The sequence below is a fragment of the Chlamydotis macqueenii genome, chromosome 6 (genome assembly GCF_036417535.1).
Source record: "Chlamydotis macqueenii isolate bChlMac1 chromosome 6, bChlMac1.mat, whole genome shotgun sequence".
Classification (NCBI taxonomy): domain Eukaryota; kingdom Metazoa; phylum Chordata; class Aves; order Otidiformes; family Otididae; genus Chlamydotis; species Chlamydotis macqueenii.
This window is the reverse complement of record NC_141561.1, coordinates 22213343-22240760: the sequence shown is the minus strand read 5'-3', so window position 1 is coordinate 22240760 and position 27418 is coordinate 22213343. Positions and strand designations below refer to the sequence as shown.

The window sequence follows — 27418 nt, the reverse complement described above, 5'->3', positions numbered from 1 at the left end:
AAAAGTAAATTGAATCTTAACATAAATATGTTATATAATAGAGAAAACATTAACATGTAAATATTAACAAGAATAAGAATTTTCCTGATTTGCAGCAGTACATCTTCATTTTTGAAAGGCATTTTTATGATTAATGGGGGCTCAGAAAAGAGTGAGAATGCTAGTCAACACTGTGGGAAAAATGAGATTGAAAAGACTAGGATTTTTTACCATGGAACGGAGATGAACACAAAACAGTAAGTGATACAAGAAGTGTTAGAAGGATGGAAGAATATCTAAATCTATCTAGAAAGTAGAAGAATATCTACCTAAGATATTTGGAAGACCAGGAATTTTTATTCCTATAGTTCATAACTTAAGAACAAAAAATATTTGATGAAAAAAGAAGTGGAGAAATTAGAAGTTATACAAAAAATATTTTCTACGTAATTTTAAAATATAATTTTGAATTCTGCCACACACCATTTCTGAGAGCAAGGATTTTGCAAAATTAGACAAGGAACTGAATGTGGCTAATGATAACCAATGGATAATATAACAGAGGAGTAAGAGATGACAAGTTTCGGGGCTTAAGTTTACTTCATAAAAGTAATCTGTAGTTCTTATACCTTCCTCAGAGGTGTCCCCTGCTGGTAACTGTCAGAGAAGTTATTGGACAAGCTTTTGTTCTGAAATGAAATTTCCAACTTGCTTGGTTTTTAAAAATCATTACTGTTTTTAGTAGTGCATTTTATTTGTTAATTAATGAATTTTACTTTTTAATCTAAATTATTTCAAAAATTTCTCTACTAAAATTCTGATGAATAAAAAGGTCTTAAGAGAAGAGTATGACACAGAAGATTGTCTTCTGGTTAATAAACTAATATCTTAATTACTCTTTTTAGTCTCTAAATTTGGGCTTAACTCATGAGGTAAGATATGCAAATACATCTGTCACCTATTACTGCTTTCTAAACTAGATGTCCTCAAGCCATTATCCCCAGCACACACCACCTTATGGACAAATCTGGAGTTATTTATACTTCCGTAAATTCTTTGGTCATGGAAGCTGGCTGGTTATTGTGTTAAAAGAGTGTGAAGTTTATATCTGTGTTTCATAAATCTGTATGTAGTGTAGTTCTTAAGCATGTTCCAGATTCAGGCCATCCTGCTAGGTGGAGAAATTCTTTACTTGTGTGAATGCTGATTCAAGTGTAGGCTGTAGAGTCGAGGTAGGAAAAGATTTTAAGAAAAAGGCCACCCTTGTTTTACATCGACAAAACTCAGTTTTGTTTCATTTTAACATTTTCTTTCAAATAACTGATCACGTGTAGCTTCAGTTTTTCTTGCTAGCATTCGGTGACAGCCTAATACAGAGTTATTGAGCTATGATGCAGGTGGTTGGGATGGATTGTGAAGATGGGATTGAAGGGAACAGGGTTATTCAGAAAATGGATCTGCAGGTGAATCCATGTAGCTCACAAGGGAAAACAGGTGAAACGGAGTTGGAGCAGAGGTTGCATGGAAGTTGCAAAGGTCTTGATAAATCAAGAACCTGGCTGTGAAGTCGGGGGAGATCCTTGGATCTGAAGCTGGCTGAATCAGCAGGGTTCTCACTAAGCACATAAGGGGAATCAGGGTGAGTGGTGGTTGAGCTAAATAGATCATGCAGGGTGAGCATGAGAGATAAATCTTCCCGAGCATTGATGCATGAGGATTTGTGTCCTTTTGTTTTCCACTCGTCATCTCTGATGCTTCATAAAGTGGCATCCTTCTTTTTGCCTATGTGTGAATTGGCAGGGAGCTGAGAGCTGCTACCATTGCTGCTAGGAATACTAAGCAAATTAAATTTGGGAACTAATGCTTCAGATATGTGCTGTGGTGCTTTTCTGTCATTTTGAGAGAGAAGTAACAAATGATGATTGGAGCAGAAAATGTCTGCTTCTGTTCAGGTTAGTAACTGGCATAATTTTTACGTTAGTTTTCAGAAATAATTAAACCCTATGTTAGCCAACATGTTAATGGAAAAGGGATAAGTTGAATAAGCTGAATCAAAAGTAGCATTGCTTGATCTCATGTCAGGCCTTGCTCATGTTAACGGTTCCTGGTTTTGTTAAAATGGATAGCTTGCTTTGCTGCTGTCAGTGTTCAGCATGAAACATTTCTGTGCTTAGAATTCTTCTGTATTCTGCATTCCTGACAGCTTATATTGCTGAAGGAGCTGCCTCATTTGACTCATCCAAACTATGTAAATAGTTTGCATGAGAACTATGCGATATCCCCTCTTTTGTGTATTTTGAACAAGAAGTGCTGCTGCAGTCCTGTTGTTTGGGGTCTTCCATATAGAAATTTATAGGAAACAGCCAAGAGATCTTTTTTCAGCTTTATGAATTTCTAAGGAGGGACAAAAGGCAAATAAGTTGTTGATGAAGATGGAGGACTTCAGGCACCTAAAGTATTATGTGTAAAGCCCTTAAGGGCTGTGACAGAGGCACGATGATGGATTAAAATTGATCAACTAAAGCTTATACCACAGCAAGTCATACAGTTAGCCCTTCTGACAGATGAATAGAACTTGGTTTCAGCTTGCTAGGATAGGCAAGGTAAAAAATTGTGATAGCAGTGAGGGAAGCAGGTCTTTCCAAGAGGATGGCTGCCTAGTAATGCTTTGGTCATTCAGTTTTATTCTGCTACAGCACGTCTGTCAGAGCCTTGACACTGCACAGGAACATTTGGTATACGAACAAATACAGGAAGGGGAGAGGCAACCTGCTGAGGACAATAATGAGAAATATTTCAGTAGAGATGCGGAAATCAAGTCTGAGGCAAGCAGACAAATACATACCAATTAGTCTCCCACAATTAACAAAAGAGGAACAGTGAAGGTCTAAGAATTAAATTACTTATATGTCACTAAGCATGGAACAGGAAGATACTCATTGGCTGTTAAGAGACAATCAGCTCTTTTAAAGTTAGCACCTTGTTCCTTTTCCCATAGTAACCAATGGAATTTTAGTCACAGGCTTTCTGTTAATTTATTTAAGTAGGGTGAGGATCTAACAGATTACTTGAATTATATTATCTAATTTAATCCAATTTCTAAAACTGTTCAGACTGGACGATTTGGAGGGACAGCTGATTTGCTTTTAAAAGCTGCCACCAGCACATTTCTAGGCACTCTCCATTGAGGCCTGATCCAAACACAGAATCTGCAGGGAAGGCAATTTTGTCATCAAGGTCAGATATTGGCTTGGTTCTGTGACCATTTAATGGATTAATATAACATTTAGTGAACTACTTTGAGCAATATAGATAGCATAGACTCTGGAACCATTGCAGCACTGCTTATCTTTTCTTAGGAGTATTTCATTCTTCTTTTCTAAACGTTTCCTGTCTCTGTTCCCCAAATCAGTACAATCCTGTTCAACAATTCCAGCTGTTCCACATGAATAGGTGGATTATGCTCCCTGTTTCAGAAACAGCTGATTCCTTTGCTAAGTCACCTTTGTTCCTCATTATAAACATTAGTAATGTGAGAAATTTCTTGCATCAGTATGTTTGTTGATATGTCTATTATTATATGCAGCTAAAGACAGTTCTAATGGGACACTCAAAATATATTCCTATAAGTGCACTCAATTTACAAGATATATGTTCATCTTATTATTAAGAAAAGAAATGGATGCTACTTCAGCCTCTTTGCCATTGGAAGATTTTTCGTAACCATTTCACCTGAGTTTTACCTAACTAGCAATTAATTTTTATCTGTCATACACTGAAACTTAGTTTTTAACTGTCAGTATCCTTGTGGTCATTTGCTTGCATTCAAAAAGAAAATGTATTTGTGACTGTGTAGCTGATTTGTGACTGTTTTCTCTGGAAAAAAAAAATAATTGAAAATCCGTTTAAAAGGCTGGTTCTTCAAATGCCTTTTGCAGGGACCACATGCAGTGGTCACAAGAAGAAGAGGAGAATGCCAAGGAAAGAGTGGCAGAGAACTCATTTGTGAAAGTCCAGTGGGAAGACCAAGGTAACAAATTCAAAATGGCTTAAAAATTCCTATTTTAATGCTATTTATTAAACCATCTAAAGATGCTTTAAAATCCAGGAGCACTCTTTATTTTTACATTCTCTTGTTTAAATTTGTCGGTCTTTTTTTTTTTTTCCTTTGTTGCCTCAAAAGATTGTCTCTAGCAATTCAGTTACTTATTTGAGCAATTTTGCCTTAAGGGAGGCAATAGGCTCTGTGTAGAACAAGTACATCAATACGGTGCAGTTGCAAGTTCTGGCTCCTTTTGCAGTTCTTCAGAATAAAACTCCTACTGCACAGGACTGTTACTTCATCAAAGGGAATGAATTTGCAGCCAGCTAGGCTGCTGGGGATGAAAGTTCCCATGTACAATATTCAAATGCTTTTTAATGATTTGTGGACTGTTTAGAGAGCTACTGCTTGTACACTGCACTATATTTCAATTAAGTGCCATGAAAATTGCACTGGTCCCAGCTGGTCCCAGCTTGCTGCCTTGGCCGGGCTGAGCTGAGAGCGCTTCAGGAAGCAGTGTGTTCACTTTGTGTGGAAGGTGTTCCAATACATCATGCAGAGTCTGCTCTGTAAACGATTAAGGAATTTCATGTGTGTCTTCAAAGGGGAAACTTAATGTATTCTGTGTTTCTGAGGAATGATAGATCTATGTTCAAACTGGCAAACTAAACCCTAGACTAGACTGTAGGATAGTTACCTATGCTAAAGGTGGAGTATCAACTTGGTAGTAACATAGAAGACTGGATTCTTGATTTGTTTTATCTTTATTAGAAAGATATTCTGAAAACAACTACTTAGATGTCCTAGGCCTCAGTTTACTTGGCATTTCTTGAACCTGTTAAAGTAAATAGTGACATTTTGATCCTGTGCTCAGTTTCACTGGTGTAACTAGGGCACATATTTGAATTACCTGTGAATGTGTCTTGGACTGTGTGCTCTTCATCACTTTGAATGCTCTAGGATTGTCATCCTTCCCTTTTTCTGTTACCTCTCACATTCTTTGTCTAAATACAGGAGTACAATGTTTGTTTTCCAAAAATGACATCTAAGATTTTCATTTGGTTTGTATAAAAAGTTGAAAAAGAGCTTATAATTGAAAAGTAAGCTGTATAACCATGTGGCTCATGGAACCTTTTATTCTTCATCTGCAATCAATTAGAACTTATTTTGAGCTGGTGAGAAGTGGAATAATCAGGCATTTGTCTATTGCCAGAAAACAGAAGAATCCAAGGACATTTCCTATGAGTGCCCTTCTATTTAGAACTTGAATAGGTGAGCATTGCTGATAGTGTTCCTTCAGAAAGCTTCAGATTCATTCTGCAAGTGGAAGTACCTTTTGGCCTATTTGTGTAAACAATGAACTAGACTGAAGCTAACGAGCAGGTTATTTTGGAGCCTTGGAAAATACAGTAAGGGAAAAAGGACAAGACAGATCTCAACAATACTACCTTGCTAAAATAGAATAGTTCTGGTGAGCTCATTAGAACAAGAGACATTAAACTGAATAAACTCATGATACTACCTTTAGGAATTTGATTTACCTATTAGCATAGTCCAGTTTCTTCTCAGGCATGCCTGCTAGTACATAAAAGATTCTGTTAAGGAGAAAAATCAGTTGACTAAGTATGGGACTTTTTTTTTGTCTCAAAAAGTTATACTTTTATTAATTTTGTCATTTTTACATGCTTTGGAAAAGTTAGCAGTCAGGCTACTTAAATTTAAAAAATGAAACAAAAAAAATTTATAATAATACTGCATGTGTGGTTATTACACAGTGGTGCAGGAGTGGCCAGTGAAGGAATGGAAAGGAAAGTGTTCTTTCACTTGAACCTGTGTAATACCATACTAACACAATTTGAAAGGTTGACTTTAGTCTTTGCTTTCCTTCAATTCTGAAATCTGGAAAACTTGATGGGAATTTAAGTACAAGGGTTCTGAGAAGACTTGTAGGAAAGTAGTGAGTATAAAAAGGAGTGATAGTGATTTAAGAACCTTTTGAGTGGAAGGTTTGTTTTTTATACTGAAGCCAAGCAATCTGTGAATGTGCAACAAATGTGCAACAAATCTGGTATATATGACCTCAATCAACTCTGCACTTATAAAACAAGTCTTTACCATTACTCTGCATGTCTGAGTCTTGCCCTTTAATACTACAATTGGATGTATTACATGTTAAATTTAAAAAATTATGCAGATTTCTAGGACAAGGCATTCTGCCACCTCATTGCCACTTCCCACTGCATGTCTGTGCCTCTAATGATAATTCTCAGCCTTGTTTATCTCTGAAAAGCTGTAGCAATTTAAGAAACAGTATGTTAAGATTTAAATGAGAGTAGTAGGAGAAATGGACCATATATTTATCCTGTGCATTTATACTAAAAGAATTAATGGGTAAATGTAAGTGAGCAGGGACAAAATAAAAAAGGCAACACATTATGTGATGTACACGTCAAGGGTAACAAGAAACAGTTCTGTAAATGCTTTGTGAATGAGGGGGAAAAAACAAGAAAAATATTTGGTTTAGTACTTAGGAGGGATGAGGAAGGGAAAACATTCAACAAAAGAGACACTGAAAAAGCTGTAATTCTTATCTTTTTATCAGCCTTCCTTTGAGAGGGTTAGGTGCAGTCCAGTGGCTAGCACAATTAGTGCTGGTGAGAAGAAGGAAAGATCTTGTTCTTGTACTGAGAAATAACAGGTTACAAAGTACATCCATAGAGTACATGGATGACTGGGAAAGCAGAAAAGAGGGTATTTACTTTTTTAAAAAAGGAGGTGGGAAAAGAGAAGAGTCAGAGAATTAGTTTAAATTTCTGGAAAAACACTGGAAGAAATAATCCAGAGCTTGCAGACACTGGATTTGGAAGAACAAAGGAGATGAATATTGGCCAACAAATATTGTTCAAGAATAAATAATGTAAAATCAAGCTAATTTCCTTCTTGGAGAAGGTTACAGGCCTTGGGAATAAGGAAAAAACAGCAGACGTCCTGAAATTTATCCTTAGTCAGGCTTCTGACTTGCTTTACTTGACATTTTCATAAGCAAGTTAGGCAAGCGAGAGCTAATGAAGCTGCTTTTGGGTGAGTGACTGCCTAGAGAGATCCTTTCAGAATAGAAGGCTATGCTGGGCAGAGAAGCATTTTGTTCTGTGTCCAGTTCTGGTTGGTATTTTCATTAGTGACCTCAGGAAATGGGAGACTTGAAGATGGTATTAAGTGAAGAGATGTTTCAAGTATGGTGAAGGACAGGATTAGCATTCAGAAAGATCTGAACAAACAGTAGAAAAAAAAGTATCTCAGAGATATAAACTTGCTAAAAATAAATGCAAAATGCTTTTCTTAGGAATAATTCCTTGAAAAAAATAACTAGGTTCTGGAAAAACTGGCTAGGTAGTCATTTTGCAGAAGGAGATCTGAGAGTTGTGGTGAATCAGTAGCTGAATCAGCAGTGTCATGACATTGCAAAATGGCAAGCTGGGAGTTATAAAAAGGATTACAGCCTTTAAGACTTGTAAAATATTCCTTTTGCTCTGTGTTGATAATGCCTTTACTAGAATACAGCATCAAAAAGTAGTAAATCAATTGGAGAGAATCTAGAGAAGAAAAAATGACCAGAAGTCTAAAAATCATGACTTCTGTGGAAAGGAGAGTTAGGTTTAGACAATCTAGAAAAGAGATTGTTTATGGGACACATAGTAAAAGACTTCAATTAAGTAAATAGGTGTTGCAAGTAGAAGTGAGTAATCTTTGCTTTATCTGCTTGGTTAATGGGACAAGAATTACTGGACTTAAAACTGCAATAAGGAAATTTCAGATTGGGTAGTGGAAAAGGTTTCTAACTGTACAGATAGTGAAGGACTAATATATTACTGAAGAAAGTTGTCAAACCTGTATGGAAGGTGATATTTTAAGAACAAGTTGGACAAATTTCTGTGGAGAAAGAATATGAATTTCCAGACTGGGTAAAATCCCTTCCGGTCCTAACATTCAGTTAGAATGTTTTGTGAATTAAAAGTTAACACTAAGATGTATTGTAAGACTCTGAAGTGTTTTGAAAGTAAGAAAGCCAATATGTTGCTTCTGACTGTATTGTTATTTTCTGTCAAAACTGCGTTGTTGGATGGTTAAGAGTGACCTACTCTCTATTGGCCATGCAGTAACTTTTACCACTCCAGTTCACAGAACTGGATTACTAATTGATGGGGTTTTTTTCTGAGAGATGACTAGCTGCCAATAAATTTACAATTGTCCATAGGGTTTCATAAATCATGAAATTAATTTCAATTTAGTATTTCTTAAATGGGGACGACATGGAGAACATTTAATTGAAAAGACGCATTGCTTTTGTAATTTGAGAAATGAAAGCTTGTCTAAGAAACTTACGATTGTATATTTTGGTGATGCTGTTCTATTATGTCACTGCATTAAAAAAAAAATTATGCAGAAAGCCTGTCTGCCCCATCCTCAGTGACATAAAATCTAATTATGGGAGTTATTTTGAGCACAGATTAAGGTAAGACTCCCAAATCCATGTGTTTTTATTTAAATGTGTACAATGTGGGAAACAGCATTTTTAAACTGTAAATTTGGGGTCCAAATTCCATGTTGCTTTACAGTATTTCATAGCTAAGCTTATATTCACCAAGTTTTTGTTTTGCTTTAATTTCAGATAAATATGAGAGAGAAGCCAGTAAATATTGGAATGAATTTTACAAGACTCATAAAAATAACTTTTTCAAGGATCGCAACTGGCTGTTTCTGGAGTTCCCAGAAATTCTTCCTGAAAAAAGGAGAGGAGAGTTGAAAACAGAAGAAAGATCTTCAGAGCACACAAAAATAAATAGTACCAACAGTTTTTCACACAAAAATGGAATGTTTGAGGGAGGAGAAAAATACTGGAAGAAAAATGATGGAGATGGTTCTGCTTCTGTACAAGGAAATGTATATAATAAAACCCAAGCAAAATCTCTTACTGACAATCCTCAGGGTAAAAACTGTGGAGAAGAACTTGGTGGGCTAGAATCCTTCCCTGGTGGTGATGCCACTTACAGAATATTAGAGGTAATGCACTACAAATGTTCTACCCATCATATACAATTCCGCTTAATTGCTCAAAAGCCTGATAAAGACGCTTAGTATCCAGAAAGTAACATTTAGCATTTGACATGCTACATTCATTTATGGCAGAAATTTTCAGAGAAACCTAGGATCTGGGCTTTGTTTTCCATTTAAAGTTTGTCCCAAATCAGAATTTAGGGCTAGATTGTCAGATTCCATTTTCACTGAAAGTTGGGTTCCTAATTTTTTAAGGAAAGTTCTGTCTTAAAGTGCAGGTACTTGATGCATTCTTGCTAAATGGTGAAATTGGATAAGAATATTGCATTTTCCTATGCAATTTGAGAGATGGATTCTCTCTTAACTTTAGAAAGATATTGAGGAGAAATGTGATCATAGCAGTGATTTGAGATTTGTGGTATGAGTTGTTTATACCTTTTCTGTCCAACATACCTTCAAGTCTAATAGGTCCTACCTACCAGCTAATTTAAGATTAAAAAAAAAAAATTAGGTTTTATTTGCTCATTTATTTTAACTTTTTGTTTCTTTTCTGATTTTAGGTTGGTTGCGGTGCTGGAAACAGTGTCTTTCCTATTTTGAAAGTTCTATGGTATGTAGTGCTGGATTTTCAAATATGAAAGTTGTATTCTCGTCATCTTAATTTTCTTCAAATGTTGGTGCTAGACCAGTGCTGCAGGAAGTGTTGAGTGGACTGTTTTACAGCCATGAAATTCTGATTGCTTGCAGACCTCAGATAGTGTTGGTAGCATGACTAGAAGATACTCCTCATACTGGTCAACCCTAGTCTTGAGGGGACCATACTTGCTGACAAGGTTTGTCTGCAGGTGCATTCAGACTGATGTAAAGCTACCAGACACCTCTTCAAAAGGCCAAAATCAGAGATAGTAGATAATGGCGTGTAATCTACTGGTAAGAAGTTGTATTATTTCTGAATTTGACTGCTACACTTTGTCATATTGCTTCAGGTTTTAGTGTCAAGGAAGGCACAAGTCCTGTATTGCATTACTTAATTCCCTGAAACATCTTAATCCACTTAACAGCTTTTTCTAAAACTGGAAGTTACGACAGCATGTCTTCCTTTCCATGTAGGCAGGAAGGTTTTATTGTGTATGTATCAAGGGTTGAAATAGATTTCTTTTTATTCGTGCCTCCAAGAGCTTGCGTATGGCACAGTTCATTATTCTATATACAAATTCTGATTGCTAGTATCACCACTATACAAAAATACTAAATTTTGCGGATATGGAAACAAAGAGCAAGAGAAATAGAGTGATGCACCAGGGTCATACATGAAACCTATTAGTGTTAGCAATACATCTTCATCCCAAAACAAATGCTTTGCTTTAGACAGCATTTAATGAAAGAGGAGCCCTGTTTCTTAGTAAAAGTTTGGAAAGTAACACTATATAGGGAAAAGATACCGTGTGGCTCTATTAAAAAAGATGAGACAAACTTTTCTGTCTTCCTCACAGGAGGCATTGCTCATAGGTTAGCATTTCTGATAATTAAGAATTCACTCATTAGGTATTTTTCCTGGAGATCTCTATTCTTATGCAAATCCTTTCGTTAGTCACATTAGTTGAACAAGTCACACGTTTGTCTTGTATATGACCTGATGGAAACATCTCTTATCTCTTAGCAGGCCTGACTTTATAGCACAGTTGATTTTAGTCTGAGTTTAATAATACAAAAATTGCCTTTTTTATGCATATAAAAAGAAGCCAGTGTCAAGTATGAGAGTACTCTGGCTACAGAAAAGTTTTCCACTTAGGTTTGTAACAGAACTCTTAAACCATTTCTCCCTGCCCCCTTAAAAGTTAAGTTACTGCTTTTTAATACAATGCATCATGAAATTACCATCCAGATGAAGCTGTGTCTTTGTTTTCTACAAAGACACACTTTTTGTCTTTGACTTTCTACATAGCTCCTACTCTGCTCTGAAAAAATAGAAATAACATCCTAACAAGTCTATTAGGTAATCAGCTTAACCTTTCCCAAAGGAGTGGCTGGGTCCAAAGCCTGGCCGCTTGACCTCATCCATGATAAATACCTAAACTCACCAACTTTTGTGGTGGGCACAGAGCTGGTGAAAGTTTTGCTTAGCAGTAAGGATGGAGTGTATTTTGATCCACAAGAGTTCTCCTTTCACCTTAAAGAGAGGTCACTAACTCAGTTGTGTATACTGTGAGACCTTATAGGTATTGCCAGAGTATATTGATTCCCTTTCTAAAGAAACAGTCTGTCCAAAATCTCAAATATTTTCAGAGAGATATTAATTCATCCTGAGTTGACCATGAGGCCATCCATCCATAGGTTTTGAGAAGCTTGCTCAGTTTCTCTTAATTAAATTTTTCAGAGATTAAAAAAATGTCTCCCTAGGGTTACTAGTATATGATGAATAGTATGAGGAAATTTGCGGCTGGCTTAGTCTTGAATGGGAAAGGAAGGGCAAACAGTGCTACAGGAAATTCTTATTCATCTTGGCTTACAAAACAAAGGGGATAATGGAGGGAAACAACCAATACTGCTTAATCTAATCAAAAGCACAGAAAGGTGGCACATGGGAACTCAAACCTCCACAGAACTGTGGATGACTTTTGCAACACCCCACTCCTGCCCAAATCACGCTGCTAATTAAGCTGCAGACATGAGCTAATGATAGAGACTTTGTGCAGTGCTTCTGTAAGAAAATGTGACCTATTAATGTGCATTTATGTAATGCTACACCAGGACATTGTCATCAATCCTGACAGCCCTTTGTGACCTTCTTTCTTTTTCTTTTCACTTCCTCCCTGACAAAGCTACAGTTCTCCTTTTTATACCAAATGCCTGTTGGTATTCTTACGAATTTGTCTGCCCTATTGGTTCATTACAACCTATGTGACTTTCCATGTGCTAGACATCAATAAGACATGCTTGATCAAACCTGTGGAGAACCCCAAAGGACCCTCTGTATTTCAGTGAGCACTGATGTATACTTTCATCTTTTACAATAATAATTTTTTAACTGATGTTGATTTTGTTTTCCTAGCAATACACCTGGAACCTTTCTGTACTGTTGTGATTTTGCTTCAGGAGCAGTGGAGCTGGTAAAGGTAATTCATATGCTTGCTTTAGAATACCTTATAAGCCTGTAATTCAGGAGGCTGCCAGGAAGCCATCTTCATGAAAAAGAACGTGATGGCTTTGACAACTTTTAACTGAAGTTTTCAATATTCCAAAGAACAAAGTCTTACTCTATGCAGAGAGGAATGAATACCATCAGTAAGCTTGCTTCTCAGCTTGAGTAAGATACCAGACAGAATAGGCTTTTATATGAGATGTTTTACAATGCTGAATAATTGAAGAAAAAAAGTTTATTGAGTCACAGTAAACGTATTAACTACTACTGTTCTCCCTGTGCCTCTTTTCATCTTTTTCCTGACAGTCACATTCGTCCTACAATTCAGCCTGGTGTTCTGCCTTTGTTCATGATGTGTGTGATGATGCTTTACCCTATCCTTTTCCAGATGAGATCCTGGATGTCATTCTCCTTGTCTTTGTGCTCTCTACTATTCATCCTGACAGGTAAATGAAGACTAAAGGGCAAAGCAAATGGATTAAATCTCTTTTATCACTGGAGGTTTTCAAGAATATCAAAAGAAGATGATGAATCTTCAATTTATTATTTAGTAAGCTACAATATATATAAACCAAGGTATTTTAAATGCTGTTTTCTATTTCCAGCCTACTAGAGAAAAGCTGGTCAGACTAATTCGTTAGTGAGCCTCCTGTCTGCATCAAAATACAAGGGGTATATGCTAACTAAATATGTCCCTATTAAAAGTGACAGTGCTTCAGGAAAATTACAAATTAAAAAACAGACCTAGTCTTCTAGAAGGAAATTCTTTTTGATTATCAAAACCAAACATTCATGATTTAACACCTTACAATATGTTGATAAAGACTTAGGTTGCTGATTTAGCCACATGCAAATGCATGCATGCAGGCCTTTTAAACCAAAGTGCATTCAGAATTTTGTAACTTGTTTGTATTAAAAAAAGTTGATCTAATTTTCATGCACAGTGTTATGTTGAGTGCTATTAGCCTTGTTACTAATGCCTCTCAATGCCTAATGAACCAAATTTTATTACTGTTAAGGCTGACTGATTATGAAAATGTCCTTTTTTTTAAATGGGAAAAATGCAAAAGAGGGCATGTAAGTTAAACTCCTTGACTCTTCATTTAACCAGATCATATGAAGGGAAATACATGCTGTATGTGTGGTAATACACTTATTACTTTAAGAGTGTCATTAAAATGGGCTTGGCAAACAGAACTGTATTTGCCTGAGAACTGTTTCTCTGCCTCCCTGTCTCAGTTATTAATGATTAGCTTTACAGAAAAATCTTTCCCATATAGGATATTGCTCCTTCCTGTTTGTTCAGAGATGAGCACATGAGTCGTGCAAAGCCTGGGTCCAGGTTTCAAAAACAATTCAAGGAGCAGATTTTAGATCTCTGTAACTGCTGTGATGTTGCCAGGAAGAAATTGGACAATAGAGACGCATTCATTCAGTCACTTTGCTTGTAGAAGCAGTAATCAGATTCAAAAGCTGACATGGATGCTTTCGTGTGTGTGTGTATACACACATAAAGATCTTCATTTAATTATCTGTGTGGTAAGACCCACTTTCCAAAGATTTGTTAGTCACTGCTGTCATCTCATAGAATTAAAATGACTGCATAAAGGCAAATGTAATTCAGATCCATCTTACTCAGTATACGTTTTTTTCTGGGAATTTTGAAAGTGGGAAATTAGAAAACCAAGAGAATGATGATGAAGAACTTACGTACGTTAGAGACCTGGAAAATACACGAGAGGGACACATTTGTATTCAGCACAATTGTTACTTAGTGATTTCTCTTCAGGCTATTGTGTTTAGGTTTTGATAATTGCTACTCTTGTACCCTGTTTTTAACACACTGTTTTAGAGGGGACTTCTAGCAGAAAAAAGTTGGTTACAGAATTTGAAAGGTATTAAACTTTCTTCAAGCTATATAATTAATTTGCTGTAGTCTTACAGGATGAGATTTCTCAAAGCACTCTCAGTTTTTGTGCGTGTATCTTTTTTTTTTTTTCCATGTGCACAAAACTTACATTTATATAGGCAAAGTCTGTAATTCTGTGCACAGCTACCTGTCTTGAATGGTCTCTTATTCTTAGGTGGTGCTGCCTTTTCTGCCTGTGGCAGCATACATGGTTGCCTGTGTTGAGCAAAGAGGACAACTTTTAAGGCACTTGGCTTTCTCTGAGGGAATTATACACTTAAAAAGTGTATGCTGGTGGTGATTGTTGTTGTTTATTTGGAGATATGGTATTATTTTCTGCTGAAGTACCTCTTAATTCTGTCCCTTAAAAATCATGGTAAGATGTCTGCACTGCCGTTGTATAAGGACCAAATTGCATCAGTGCTTGAGTTCTGACATTCTTGGGGCAAGCCACCTCAGAGACAGGGATGGCATAAGGATGTTCTCTTGGTACACAGTAATGGTATGCTGATTTTGTGTAGTTAAGATGGACTTACTCTTTAGCTCTTTACAGATACAGCACCCTGCCTTTTCACTCATTTAGCATTCATTCTGGCTTTACATCATCTGCATGGTCTATCCGCTCCCCTGTGGGAGGAAGGGTTGAATTAGGCAAGTGGACTTTTCTAACTTGCAGCCTACCAGGTGAAGATTGCCTTTTGACTGTGCTTTCACGCACGTGGAAAACCCAAGTCCTTCACTTTGTTCTGAAAGAGAGAGGCAGACCCAAGCCATTATTCATTAGTAACATATTTTGCACAGTAATACAAATGTATTTGTAAGAAGCTTCAAGGTAAGGTTAAAAAGTGAGAATGAAGATGCTCTAGTCTAGCGAAGGGGAGAGAGTACTGTGCATGGTATTTATTCCTATCATATGTACAGCAGGCTGGGGTAATCTTGATAAGGAAGAGCTGATATTAGATAGCACAAGATTCACAAACTTGTCAGCATTTTGGAGGATGCACACTTTCCTCCTCTAACTAGCAATATCTCTAGATGGAGTTCGTCAGGATTCGTCTCCTGAGGTACTACTCAGATTCTTCTTCCCATCTTCAGCCATTAGGTATGGAGATACTGATTTTGTGTGTATGATCAGTACCTCCATAAAGAAATCAAATAAGTTTTTGTCTGCTTAGAACGCCCTTGATTTTGCTATGTACCGCAAGAAGGCTCAGTCTAGCTTACCAATGCACATAGCTAAGTGTTCATTCATTGCTTGTCATATATCTGCCTGACCCATATACTCAAAACGTGTTTTAATCTATCCTTGAGATTCTTTGAAGGTCTCTTTCCAGTTTATATTCTGTTACAGTTCCTACTAAATTTTTGGTTTAGAGGGTTTTTTGTAAAGACTTCTTCCTGTTCACTAGTGCCTGGCCTTTTTACGGTAAACATAGACACATCTTCTTGCTGTAGTTTTGGAAATCTGTGTATATTCCAAGCATCTAGAAAAAAACAGTTATGTTTGCAAATTTCACCAGTATCTCATCTATTTTCTAAGGATGCAAAGAGTTGTAAATAGGTTGGCTAAACTGCTGAAACCTGGAGGAATGTTGTTATTTCGAGACTATGGAAGATATGATACAGCTCAACTTCGTTTTAAAAAAGGTAATTCCTGAATGCTGTTATAGTTCACTGTTCATTTTAACTCTTTTTGAAAAAAAAAGTGACATGTGCTTTTTCCTTATTGCTCTAATCTTAGGTCATTGCCTGTCAGAAAATTTTTATGTACGAGGAGATGGAACCAGAGTATATTTCTTTACCAAAGGTATGAAATAGTATAGTTTCACAGAAAGAGTGGAGTGTATCTGGAGATAATTTGAGTTATAAAAGCTCATCTTAAAACAGAAATTTAAAGAAGGTTTTATTGGCTTTTTTTTAAAAAAAAACTCTCTGCTTTTACAAAGCCCAAAACTAACTATTGTAAGGAAATTTTCCCCTTTACGTATACACTTGTTGCATCTGGGGTCCTACAAGATTGTTTGCAGACATCACTGGAATTTCTCTTTGTATGAGCATCTTGTGTCTAATGGTATGCTCTAATTCTGTTATGTAAAGATGTACTTGATTTCTTTCTTTAAATGGAGATAAACATGCTTCGAAGGACAATTGGTAGCAGTGCTCTGATATTTTCTTATAGTTTGTTGATGAACCTGAGCTGTGAGGCTGCTCTTTCCTGATTATGGATACTATTGCTCTTTGCCCGTCCACTCATTTGGTTCTGTTGGCAGTCAGCTTATACTGGTATATTTTAGCCCAGCTACTGGAAATTGTGAAAGTGAGCATCATGATACTTTTTCTACTTTTTCTTTCTTTCTTTCTTTTTTTTTTTTACTCTGCAACCTAGACTGTAAGCACCACAGATGGATTAGGATTTATCCCAGCCTGAGTAGTTTTAGAAGTGAGGAGGATCTGGGACATGTATGGGAAATCACTTAAATTCAAAGAGCCTTCTCAGTTTTTAAATGTCTTATTTTATGCTTCCTCATGACAAAGAAGCTTGAAGTTTTCCAGTGGTGACTGACAAAGAGGAGATAGTGACATTGGCATAAATGTGTGGATTGTCATTTGGCAGGTTAAATAGCTTTATCTTGATAATATGTGAACAGTGACCAAAGGGCATGCATTTGTTTTCCTCAACTCTGGCATACGGAAACCTCTGAAGAAAGGGGATCTATGAATGCCATAAGTAATAACCAATGTGGTTTGTGCCTCAGCATAATATTTTTCACTGTGATATAAATCGAGAGCTGTGAAAATTAATTTATAAAAACAGACTTCTTATAGGTAGATCCTTGATCTTTCAAATCACAAAACAGATTTAGTTCTATCTTTGGTTGAACTGAAGGTTGTCAATTACTGCATTCTACAAATGTCTGTTTGTTTTGTTTTTTTTTTTAATTACAATAATTCTTCGTGTGAGAAAATAGATGAGGTATGGAACATGTTCAACTTGGCTGGATTAACTGAAGTACAGAATTTAGTTGATCGGCGATTACAAGTAAATAGGAAGAAAAAAGTGAAAATGCAGCGAGTTTGGATACAAAGCAAGTTCCAAAAACCATTGCTGCTGTCTCTGAATAATCCTGAAGAAGCCACTGTAAAGCATGTTTCTAGATAATTGTACCATGAACTCCAGAAACGGAAGCAAATTTGAGTACGTATGTTTCCTATAAATCTTGTGTTAGCAATTGAAAAGGAGAAATATATTGAACTGTAAACCTTTCCCTGATTTTTTTTTTTTTTTTTTTTTGGTAAATTTATGTGTGTGAAAGTGATCTGAGGGAAAAAAAAAAAAAGCATTTCTGACTTCTGTTTTATATGCAATAAAGGGATATGCATTAATCTATTCATAATTGTGACCAGGCACTATTTTACTTCCTTAAATATGAATAGTCAAGAAGTATAAGCATGTATCTTGTTCCTGTTGAAATTCACAATATATAAAGAGTTTTAGACTGAAGCATAATTGTTTCAGAGATTTACAGAAATAGAATATATATTCTCACTGACACTACAAGCTGTGCTGTGTTAATTTGAGTCATGTCTCTTTTAACCACTGTGTGTCTTGCAACTGCATTTCCTCTTTTGGGGGAAATTTCTTGGTCCGTAAATAACGAAGACAAAATCTCTCTCTGATTTGCATGTAAGTTATCATTTCATACCAACTGCATGTGATATGCAGAGGTATCAGATTAGTCAGTGATTGGCATCCTCCATTGTGATTGACTTAATCCTCTGAAGTCTTCACTTTCCATCTACATGCTTATCAGAAACATGCCAAACTCAAGTTTCTGTAACAACTTAGTGACACGTACATTATATTTAAAGTGCCATAGGTTGTAAACTGAACATCATGTAGAAAAGAATTACCAAAATGCCAAAACAATGCTGAAACCGAATAGTTAACATTTGCCTGGATACATACAAGCATTATTTTTATGATATGTCAGATATGCTAAAGGGAGGAGCAAAAAGAGTAGTCCAGAGTACATTTTATTAATGTTGTTATGGGGTAAAGTAATCACACTAGAAGGGTGATCTACATGGCAGCTGAGATATTTTTGTTGTTTATAGAGAGGTTGCTTTCTTGGGGCTCAAATCTTAGAAAAAATACACAATGTTTTTGCATTGACCCTGTGGAGAGACAGTAAAAGGACAGCACTACACTAGTATGTCAAGTGCTTTTAAGAAGAAAACCAAAATGCAAACGCTGTTTTCAGATGCAGACCATGATACCGAGATTGTTGAGCTAGTATTTAAAGATGCCTCTTCTGCTATTTAAATGCAATTTTACAATCACTTAGCCACAAGGAGCAGAGGACAAGAAACAGGTGACTGAATAAATAAATGTCTTCAACAAGGATATGGAATGCATGTAATCTGTAACATGCCTGCAGTTTTGAGTGCCATTAATATAGTGACACTCTCAAAGTCTCTTCTTGCTTTTGTTTTAGTCTGAAGGGTAAGCAAGTCACACCTGACAACCTTTTTTTTTTTTTTTTTTTTTTTGCAAGTTGTTAGCTGCTAAGCTAAGTAGAACTGATTGTCTTCTAGAAAAAAAATAAGTTATCTAATGTTTTTATGCTAAGTATTTTCATCCACTTTGACAAGATGAGAGACTTGCTTAATTTCCATAAACCCAGACCTGTTTCAAGAATGAGGTGCAATAAGCAGTCTTTTAAAGGTAGGATCTGATCCTGCATTTCTGGTGTATTCTACGCTTCCATTAGAGTAAGATACTGTTTTATGAATTAAGTGGCTTAGGAAGTTTTGATTAGGAATGACATTATTGTAACCTGCAATAAAACTCTTGTGGTATAAATCAAAAATTAAAACAGCTGTGTTTCTTCAAGCCCTAAGTCTTAAGAGACTATAGCATCTGCATGGGAAATATAAATAAATATCTACTTATATTTTAATGAGGTTGCTACCCTGTGCTATTAATCCTGACTTCTGAGTATGCATAGCTCTTAGTCTAGTACAAGGCATTTTCAGTTGTAGAATTTTCCAGGGGGGCGATGGTGATAATAAGCTGTTGAGCATCATGCAGTATTATTTCTATGTATGATGTAGATTTTCCACGTGTAGAGGCTAAGGAAATGTTTGCTTTGGCTTTCACACTGATATGTTAGTTCTGGCAAGATTTTACCATGCTCTGTTGTTAGTTTAACAAAAATGTGACATCAGAAGAAACTAAGCCTTGAATTCTCGTACAGCCCTGAGCAAAATTGGCTGTTTCTCTTCCACACCTTGCAGCATAAGTATTGGCTGCCTTTTTTGGAATAATGGTGCCAGTTTTAGAAGTAATAAGATCAGCTACTATTTGTAAGTGTAGAATATTCACTGTAAATGAACTGTAACTAGTCTGAACAGTTGTAAGATTGATAGAAGAGGAAATGGAGAAAGACATTGTTCCCACTAAGAGTTTTTGAATCTGAGTAGGACTTTCTGTATTTTGGCTTTGTGACATTTCAGTTTTCAAAAAGTTTAATCAAGGACTTGACTTGAAAATAATTTCAGATTATCTGTATTAGTCGGGAAAACTAATATTACAATATTGGCAAAAGAAAGGCAAGTAGAACTACTGAAATAAAGAAGAGATGCAGACAACTCTATAGGAAATGCAGTTTAAAATGGCTTATTGTTAATTAATTTTTGGGAGAAAGAAAAATTAGGGTATTGCAAAAATAGTGTGCCCAGTATAGAAAAAGGCTATAAGTTTGACTTTTGAAATTTGAATTTACTTCTTTAATCAGATATGTACCTGAAATCTCTAATTATATAAATTTATAGAAGTACGCATTATATAAAATAACTAAACATTTTAATTGTTACTTGCAAATGATTTTTTTTTCTGGTTCAGCATGACTTCCTATGCTGGTAAAGCAGACTTGTGAATGTACACAAATGGCAATTAGAAAAAGATAATCTTGTTAGAATTGAGCTTTGGCTTATTTGAGTTTGGCTTGCTTTATGAATAGTGTGTACTTTTTGCCCATCTCCACTGGTATTGCATTACCTTTATGTACAGGGATACATGAGAATGGTACTTACTGGTTTAGACCTTGCTTAGTTTTTAAGCAGGTGCAAGACAACTGTAAAGAAAGTGACCAGCCTTTTTTCCTACAGTAATTCTGAAGGATCTAGTCAATAACAACTTATATAAAAAATGCTGGTTCTTTTTCAGCAACACCAAGGCAGGTGCTTGTGCCATATCTACAAATCCACTGAATCTGAAGAGGACAACTGAAATGCAGGGCCGATGGGGAGACAGCAGGAACTCTAGTGATACAAGGGAGAGGTTTCTTGAAAACTGCTGTTTCTGTTTTGTCTTTTGCATGTGACTTGGCTAATCTGCAGATTCTGCTGCTTAATAATGACTAAAAATTTTGTCATTGTAACAAACCATCCTGAATTTTGTATTAAACACCACTTAACATAAATTTTGCTACTTCATTTTGATTTGTGGTGTGATCTTTATTCACTGCTCCGGGATGCTCTTTGATCGGTTGACATATGCCTCATTTCCCCTTTTTCCTGTGCGTGCTAGACAATCAAGCAGTTTCCACAGGAGCTATATACACAAATATTTGCAGTAAAATTTGCTATCTGGGTTATTTCTAGGATCGAAGCAAGAGAATTTTCTTTCCTTCTATACAGAACAGATTGCTTTTTCTTTTTGTGTGAATGCAATGAATTGTATAGATGCTAAATTAATATAGTGGTATTGGTTGTACTTTTAAATTATTTTAAGCTAAATATACCTCAGAGGATGCTGTTTGTGACGGCAGTGATAATATGAGACAGTTCATACATAAACTATTTCTTCTTCATGGAGTGTCTTCATGATGAGTGGTTGAAAAATGTTGGAAATAAACCATCCATACATATTATAAAAATAGTAAACATTGCTATGGTTAATCATACAGGTCACTTTGCCTTTCAGTATCTGTAAACAACTGTCCATCTTTGGAGCTAAGATTGGAGGTAAGGGGTTTTTTTTACATCAGTTATGTGCCAGTTGCCCTCCTCTTGAGAATCAGCCAGAAACTGGAAAGGCCAGGTCTGCTAAATGTAATTACAGTTAGTACGTAGTCAGTAAGAACTACATGGGTTGCCATGGGCATCTTAGCAGGTTCTTTGTCATACCTGCTGATCCAGGTATATAGATCATGCCTGAACTGAGCTTTGAGCTGAGAAGGGAACTTCTCTGTCCATCTTCCACCCTTTGCTAGTAACAAACAACTAAAAGAACTTGCCTGATTTGAAAGCAAGAGCCATACAGGCGGGACGGGAGGAAGATCAAGATGCATCTCAAAGGGAGGCAAGAAGAGTGAGAGTTTCCTCTGTGAACCGGAGTAAGGAAAAAACTTGGATGGACTGACAAAGCAAGAAGAAGGAGATGCAGAACTGAAGAGGGAACTGAGGACCAGAACACCATGGGCATCTTACAGGGAGAAGATGCATAACAGAAGACAATGTTGTAGGGTGAGGACATTTGGCCTAGAAATGCAAGAAATGAAATGGAGGAGGCAAGAGGAAAAAGGGGACTGATCTGTCACAGAAATAGGGTGAAATCTGGGTAAACAAAGAAATTGGGGTAAGGACTGGAGGTGGAAAGACCTATCTTTGAAGTCTGTTTCTCCCAAGTGATACTGTATTTTCACATTTTAGTGGAATATTATAGGCTTTGTCTTTCATCCATATGTGCACAATGTATTTCAATTGATTACAAAGGTGGAATGTTTCATTTGTTGTAGTTTATATGTACTATGCACATGTGTTTGCAACAGTGCAGGCAGGTTTATGATACACCTGCTTTTGCTTTTTCTTTAGGGAACAATGTTTTTACCTTCTGTAGTGACAGAAGCTACACTCCTAACCTCCTGGGAAGCAAATACAAAAGAATAACAGAAGTGTCTGCATCCTGATTGTTTTCAATCAAGGTAGGACAATTAAATTTACTCCATGTGTTCTGATGTTGTCCCATTGAAATTAAGACCATATCTGCAGATTATCACCTTGAAGTGCCTCCCAATCTCAATTTCTGTTATACTTGCATCTGTTCAACAGAACTTAAATGAATTTGCATAAACTAGATATACAACTTGAAAGGAAAATAGCAGAATAATCTTTAGGCTTTATTTGGGATTACAACAGTTTAGAGAAGGAATATGTTCATTGGTTTAGAACACACTCACAGTTGCAGAGGAGCACTCATCCAAGAGGCTGAAAATTTAGCTTATTTGAGGTATAATTTACATCATCAAGAATATTAAACCTAATATCTGTGTTATAGAGCTCTGTATACTTAATGTTAGCCAAAGCGATCTTGTCAATTGTTACTGTGAAAAAGGAGTTAGCAACAAGATAGTCCCATTTTCAGAGGATGTTATATTGGTTATGTTACTACAATTTTGATGGGAACATGAAAGATTAAGAAAGCAAGTGAATTAGTTTAATGATATCTAAAACCCACTGATGACACATACAATTTAATAATTGCTCAAAGAATAATCTGAGCATTCCAGTGTATTGATACTAAATGAACTTTTAAGTTCATGTCAAACTGATTCAGTGTATGCTGCTACTTATAAAACTAACCAAAATGTTAAAATTTATAAATGTGATATAAAAATAGAATGCTATATAACTACTGCATAAATCCAGTGTATAGTTTTCTCTGTAGTGTGTCCTGTTCAGCTAGAAAAAAAAAGATGCAGTAGAAATACATAGTGAAAATTCCTAGAAACGTTAAAAAACTTCATCTGAAGGCAGGTTAGGGAAATGAATGATAGGCAATGTGAGGATGGCATATAATGTTATGATTTAGTATTTAGAGGATCTAGTCATTGATAAATATATACTGTGTGCCCGATAAAAACACAAGGAATCCCAATTTTCACAAGGCTAAAAGATGGCAAGTTACTAAAAATGGGTTATATTAGACTTTTCCCTTTTTTTTTCTGTTTATGATTTTAAAATGCCTCCAATAATTAAAAAAAAAAAAAGCCAACAATCCTACAGCCTTTTCATTACCTTTTGTGAGATCCTAACATTGCTCAGCAGTAGAGCTGGAGAATAAACCTGAATACAAAATGGGTCTAGTAGGTACAGTTTACTCAATTAAGAAAAGATAGAAGGGGGAAAAGTAGAAAAAGAGAGAACATATTAATTGGCATGACAACATGTAGTCCTGTAGCAATCATACAGCAGTTAGTATTTTATATAGAATGACAAATTCAAGTGCAGTGCCTGAGAGGGAGGGAGACATCAGTCCTACCACACTTGCCTGGCACTTATGACAATATCATTGTAAACTGGCATTTAGACAAGTCAAAAGCCAAAGAATAAAAGTAACTGGTTTGCTGAAAGAGCATACAATTGATTAATTATGCTTGGGTCAGACCGGCTGTATTGGAACGTTTCAATGCAGAGACAACATTCTTTTTTTTTTTTTTTTTTTTTTTTCTTTAGCATCAGGCACACTCTAGCCTCCATTTCCTCCCAAATAACAAGTGCTCTTTAAATGGAGGAGCTGCATCTTTGAACTTCAATAAAAGGGTTGTTAGGCAGTGTAGGATTTAGCAGATGGGCTTAGAGAATCCAAACCTACCACTAGTCTTTTATTCTACACTAGAAAAAGCTTTGCCATTTTTAATGACTCTGCTACATACCCTATTAAGCACAGTAGTCAGATGTCATTCTGAGGAATCGGGCAGCTTAGTTTCCAGTGACATTGATTACACTCAGCAGCGAGAGGATGAGAAAGAGCAGTGGGTGGAGAAGTGAAAAGACAGTGTGAGGCATTTTAAGGAGGAGGTTTGCAATCCAGCACTTGCGTGTGGGTGACAATCCCTCTGAGAAGCAGTTTTTACTCCAAAGTGGAGCAGAGTTGAATCTCCTGCACTCACTTCAGGTTTAATCTCCATCCCGCAAACTACCAGTGCAGCCTGTAGTTGAAGGTGTGTTTACTTAAAATGAAGAGAAAATAACAGTAGGAAGAAGCTGCATCTTTAGAATGGAGCTGTGATTTCACAGGGAGACCCTGGCATGTTAATCCCTGGCATAAAAGGGTGCAATTCTTGATGACGATGCTAAGCCTGTTTACACAGGGGCTGAGCTAAACCCAAAGATGATACACAATGCTGTTAAAAAATCAATCATTTAATCCTTTTTAAGTTTTTGTGATCTAACAACCAAATATGTTTGTGTTAATGAAAGTTGGTGTGATAAAGCTGTGATTGTCACTGAGCATGACTTGCTTTGAGATAAAAATTATGACAAACACACTCAATCTTATTTTAGATAAACATTTCATCTTGTTATTCAATAGCAAATATTAGTGAGTTGAATAAATACTCGGTGATGGTTACCAAACTGTGAAATAAGGTCTATTTTTTAAATTGGAAACAATCTGAGCTATACTAAGAACAACAAAATTATGCTGGCAGTAAGTCTACACTGTATTTCCCTGAAGTTTACAAGGAATCAATATAATCAACAAGAACCTTGGTTTTAGTTTCTTTTTATTTTGCATGTACTTGTTTTAATAACGAAAGCAGATGAAAAAGGAAACTGCATGGTGCATAGTCTGCAAAGCATGTAAGTATTCCTATATCACTTAAGATATTTAATAAACTTCAAAAGCACACTCTTCTTCTTGTACCAGTTGGCTTGAGGCAGAGTATCAGAAACAGTAAATATTTATTTTACTTTGAAACAATTAATAAAAGGGCTCAGGGTTAAATCTGAAAGAAAAAAAATATTTGAATCTTTGACCCAGATTTCCAGTGTCAGTTGTGTCAATGTAAGTCCAGAAGACTCTTAAAGTCTATGGAGTGTCTTCAAGGTACAGACTAGTTGCTTGCATTAGAATCCAGATAAACTGGTGCCTAATATTCCTTGTAAAAATAAAAATGCAAACATAGTAGTACAAAAATATTCTGTCAATTAGAACATCTACATTAATCACTTAAAAACTAAATTAAAATTCAATTTCACAGAAGCAATAGCTTTCTTCACTACTCTTAACTTTGGTTAAGGGCTGAAATCTGGTTTATGCTCACATATCTGTCTTTATATTTTAGTATAGGATATTCAGTGTTTTGAGTCCTACAACACTTTTTCTAATGGGTGGTAAGTATTATGAATCTTGACCACCAACCATATAAGTGTGGTTGATTAACATGAGTGGTTTACAATAAAATGCTTAAGACATCTTCATTTTTACTATGTTTCTCTCTCAAATACTTGAGAAAGTACCTGTGACAAAGTATGCCTATTCTTAAACTTAACAGTCCTTTGAAGTCCAAGATAACAAAATTTGTGAAGATAAGATTGAAAAAACAATAAGGGAAAAATGGCTTTTTAAACGCATTGTCAGGAAGTGAAAATGCATATTTATGTTTCCCTGTCTTTTTAGATTTCATCGAAATGGTGTTATTCCATTGCCAAAAGACTTTGCATATTGGTATGTGTTTCTAAGGAAATACCAGTAAAGCAGTATAATTTAAACTTAGATTAAGCTTTGGGCTTCCATTTTTTTCACAATTATTTATTCTCCTTTTCCTAAATCAGTCTATCAGATTAGAAAAGAAAACAAACATAATAACACTCTGAAAACCCCAATTTTTTTAATGATAATGCAGACAAATATTAACTAAGTGTTGTTTCCAGTGGATTTTCCTGCCATCTGTGAGATCAAGAGTGGGATAGTTTTATCTGCTATGTTACCAATATTTTTTTTTTAGTAGAGGTATACTATATGTATGTTTGTGATACTTCATATCATTTTCACGTTCTTGTTTCCAGCTACCCTAATTCCTGATTTATGTTAATAAAGCTTTTGGAGATTCCCAAGTGGAATGTAAGTATTACTTACACATTACTTACATTATCTAAGTATTACTGTTTGTATTCATAAAGTGAATAAATACAAAGTTTAATATAAATCTCCACATGTAACTACATGAACAGCAACAGTTTCAGGTCTCTTGTTTCCATCCCCAGTTTACTAGGCAAGATCAGCAATGAAGGTGCAAACTTCACCAGGGGAGCCTAGAGCGCCCTTTTTTATCTCTCCGAGAGTGCTGCCAGGTATTTCAGTGCCCCTTGATAAAACAAAACAAAACAAAATAAAAACAACCAACCCAAACCAAAACAGTTACTGCCAAAGAGAAGCCTAAAGGGTTTAGTTTATATATATATACATACACATGTGCGTGTGTGTGTGTGTATAAAAATAAAATGAGAGCATAGAGAACGTTAGTAGGCTGGGAGGTAGAGAAATGGAAATTGGCTGGCATCCAATTAAAGAAAAGTCCAGGCATGAGAAAAAAGAAATTCTTTAAAGATGCATTTAACATAAGGTAAAAGAGAAAGGTTTTATACTTAGTTCTTCCTAAAACCAATGGTAGTATGGGATGAGACGTAAAAGGAAAGTTCTTAATGGACTTGGGTTTTGGTCTGGAAAAGTGTGTAAGCCGTAACTTTCACGTTTGGACTTTCGAAGCACTTTTATACAAGGGCCTGCTGAGGATCCACATTCTTCTGCAGTCAGTATGGATGCTGAAGTCATCAGGAAAGTTGGCCATTTGGTTTTATGTTTCTAAACATAGAGGCGAACATTTAAAGCCCTAATCTGGGAACAGGGGAGACTGAGACTGGTATGAAGCTTTGGTGACCTGAATGATTTCATTCTTAACAGTGCTTGTATCAGAACCAAAGCTGTGCCTATATTGCTGCCGTAGTTTAGGGAATGGGTAAGAGATAATAGAACAAAAAGCTTGAGGTTTGAGATAAGGACAGGGAGAGATCATTCAAGTTAACATTACAACAGACTCGACTTGGGGAAAACTGTAGCCCTGCTGCTACACAAAACCAGCATATTCCACGCACTCCTGAAAATCGTAGCTCCTATGACAAACAAAAAATAATTAACTAAAATTTAAAAAGGACAAAAAGAAATATAGAAGAGTGGCAAGTTTGAGTGTCTGCTAAGCATCAAAACTCTCTCAGGACAGCTCATGTGCTCTTGCTCTATGCAGAGGAGGTGGAAAAAGTAGACTTTGGGGGAGGGAACAGAAAAGCAACCTAACTTAAGGAAGGAGGCTTAGGTTAAGCCTGAGAAGGGGAAAATTTCAACTCTTTAATTGGGTTTTAGCTATTGAGTTTGTGGGAGTCTGGCTGGAAATTATCAGTTTTCTGAATAAATATAATCAGAGAAGATTTGGACTAACTACCTCAG

The 27418-nt window shown here is 36.0% G+C and overlaps 1 protein-coding gene across 8 annotated transcripts in view; it reads left to right on the top strand.

Moving 5' to 3' along the window:
- The window catches only part of METTL8 (methyltransferase 8, tRNA N3-cytidine), a 28351-nt gene extending 7739 nt beyond the window's left edge, over window positions 1-20612 (top strand). For 5 of the 8 annotated variants that reach the window (XM_086751522.1, XM_086751521.1, XM_086751520.1 and 2 more), the window contains 9 exons: window positions 3918-4009; window positions 8691-9082; window positions 9637-9686; window positions 12129-12192; window positions 12525-12664; window positions 15668-15774; window positions 15869-15934; window positions 17097-17323; window positions 20357-20612. In XM_086751522.1, the coding sequence (XP_086607648.1) occupies window positions 3918-4009; window positions 8691-9082; window positions 9637-9686; window positions 12129-12192; window positions 12525-12664; window positions 15668-15774; window positions 15869-15934; window positions 17097-17287 (1102 nt within the window). In that variant the 3' untranslated portion in view covers window positions 17288-17323; window positions 20357-20612. Of the gene's footprint in view, window positions 1-1871; window positions 1932-3917; window positions 4010-8690; window positions 9083-9636; window positions 9687-12128; window positions 12193-12524; window positions 12665-15667; window positions 15775-15868; window positions 15935-17096; window positions 18632-20356 lie in introns of those variants that run through there. The other 3 variants (XM_086751527.1, XR_015258989.1, XM_086751525.1) reach the window with 3 other exon arrangements.
- Window positions 20613-27418: the final 6806 nt, after the last annotated feature.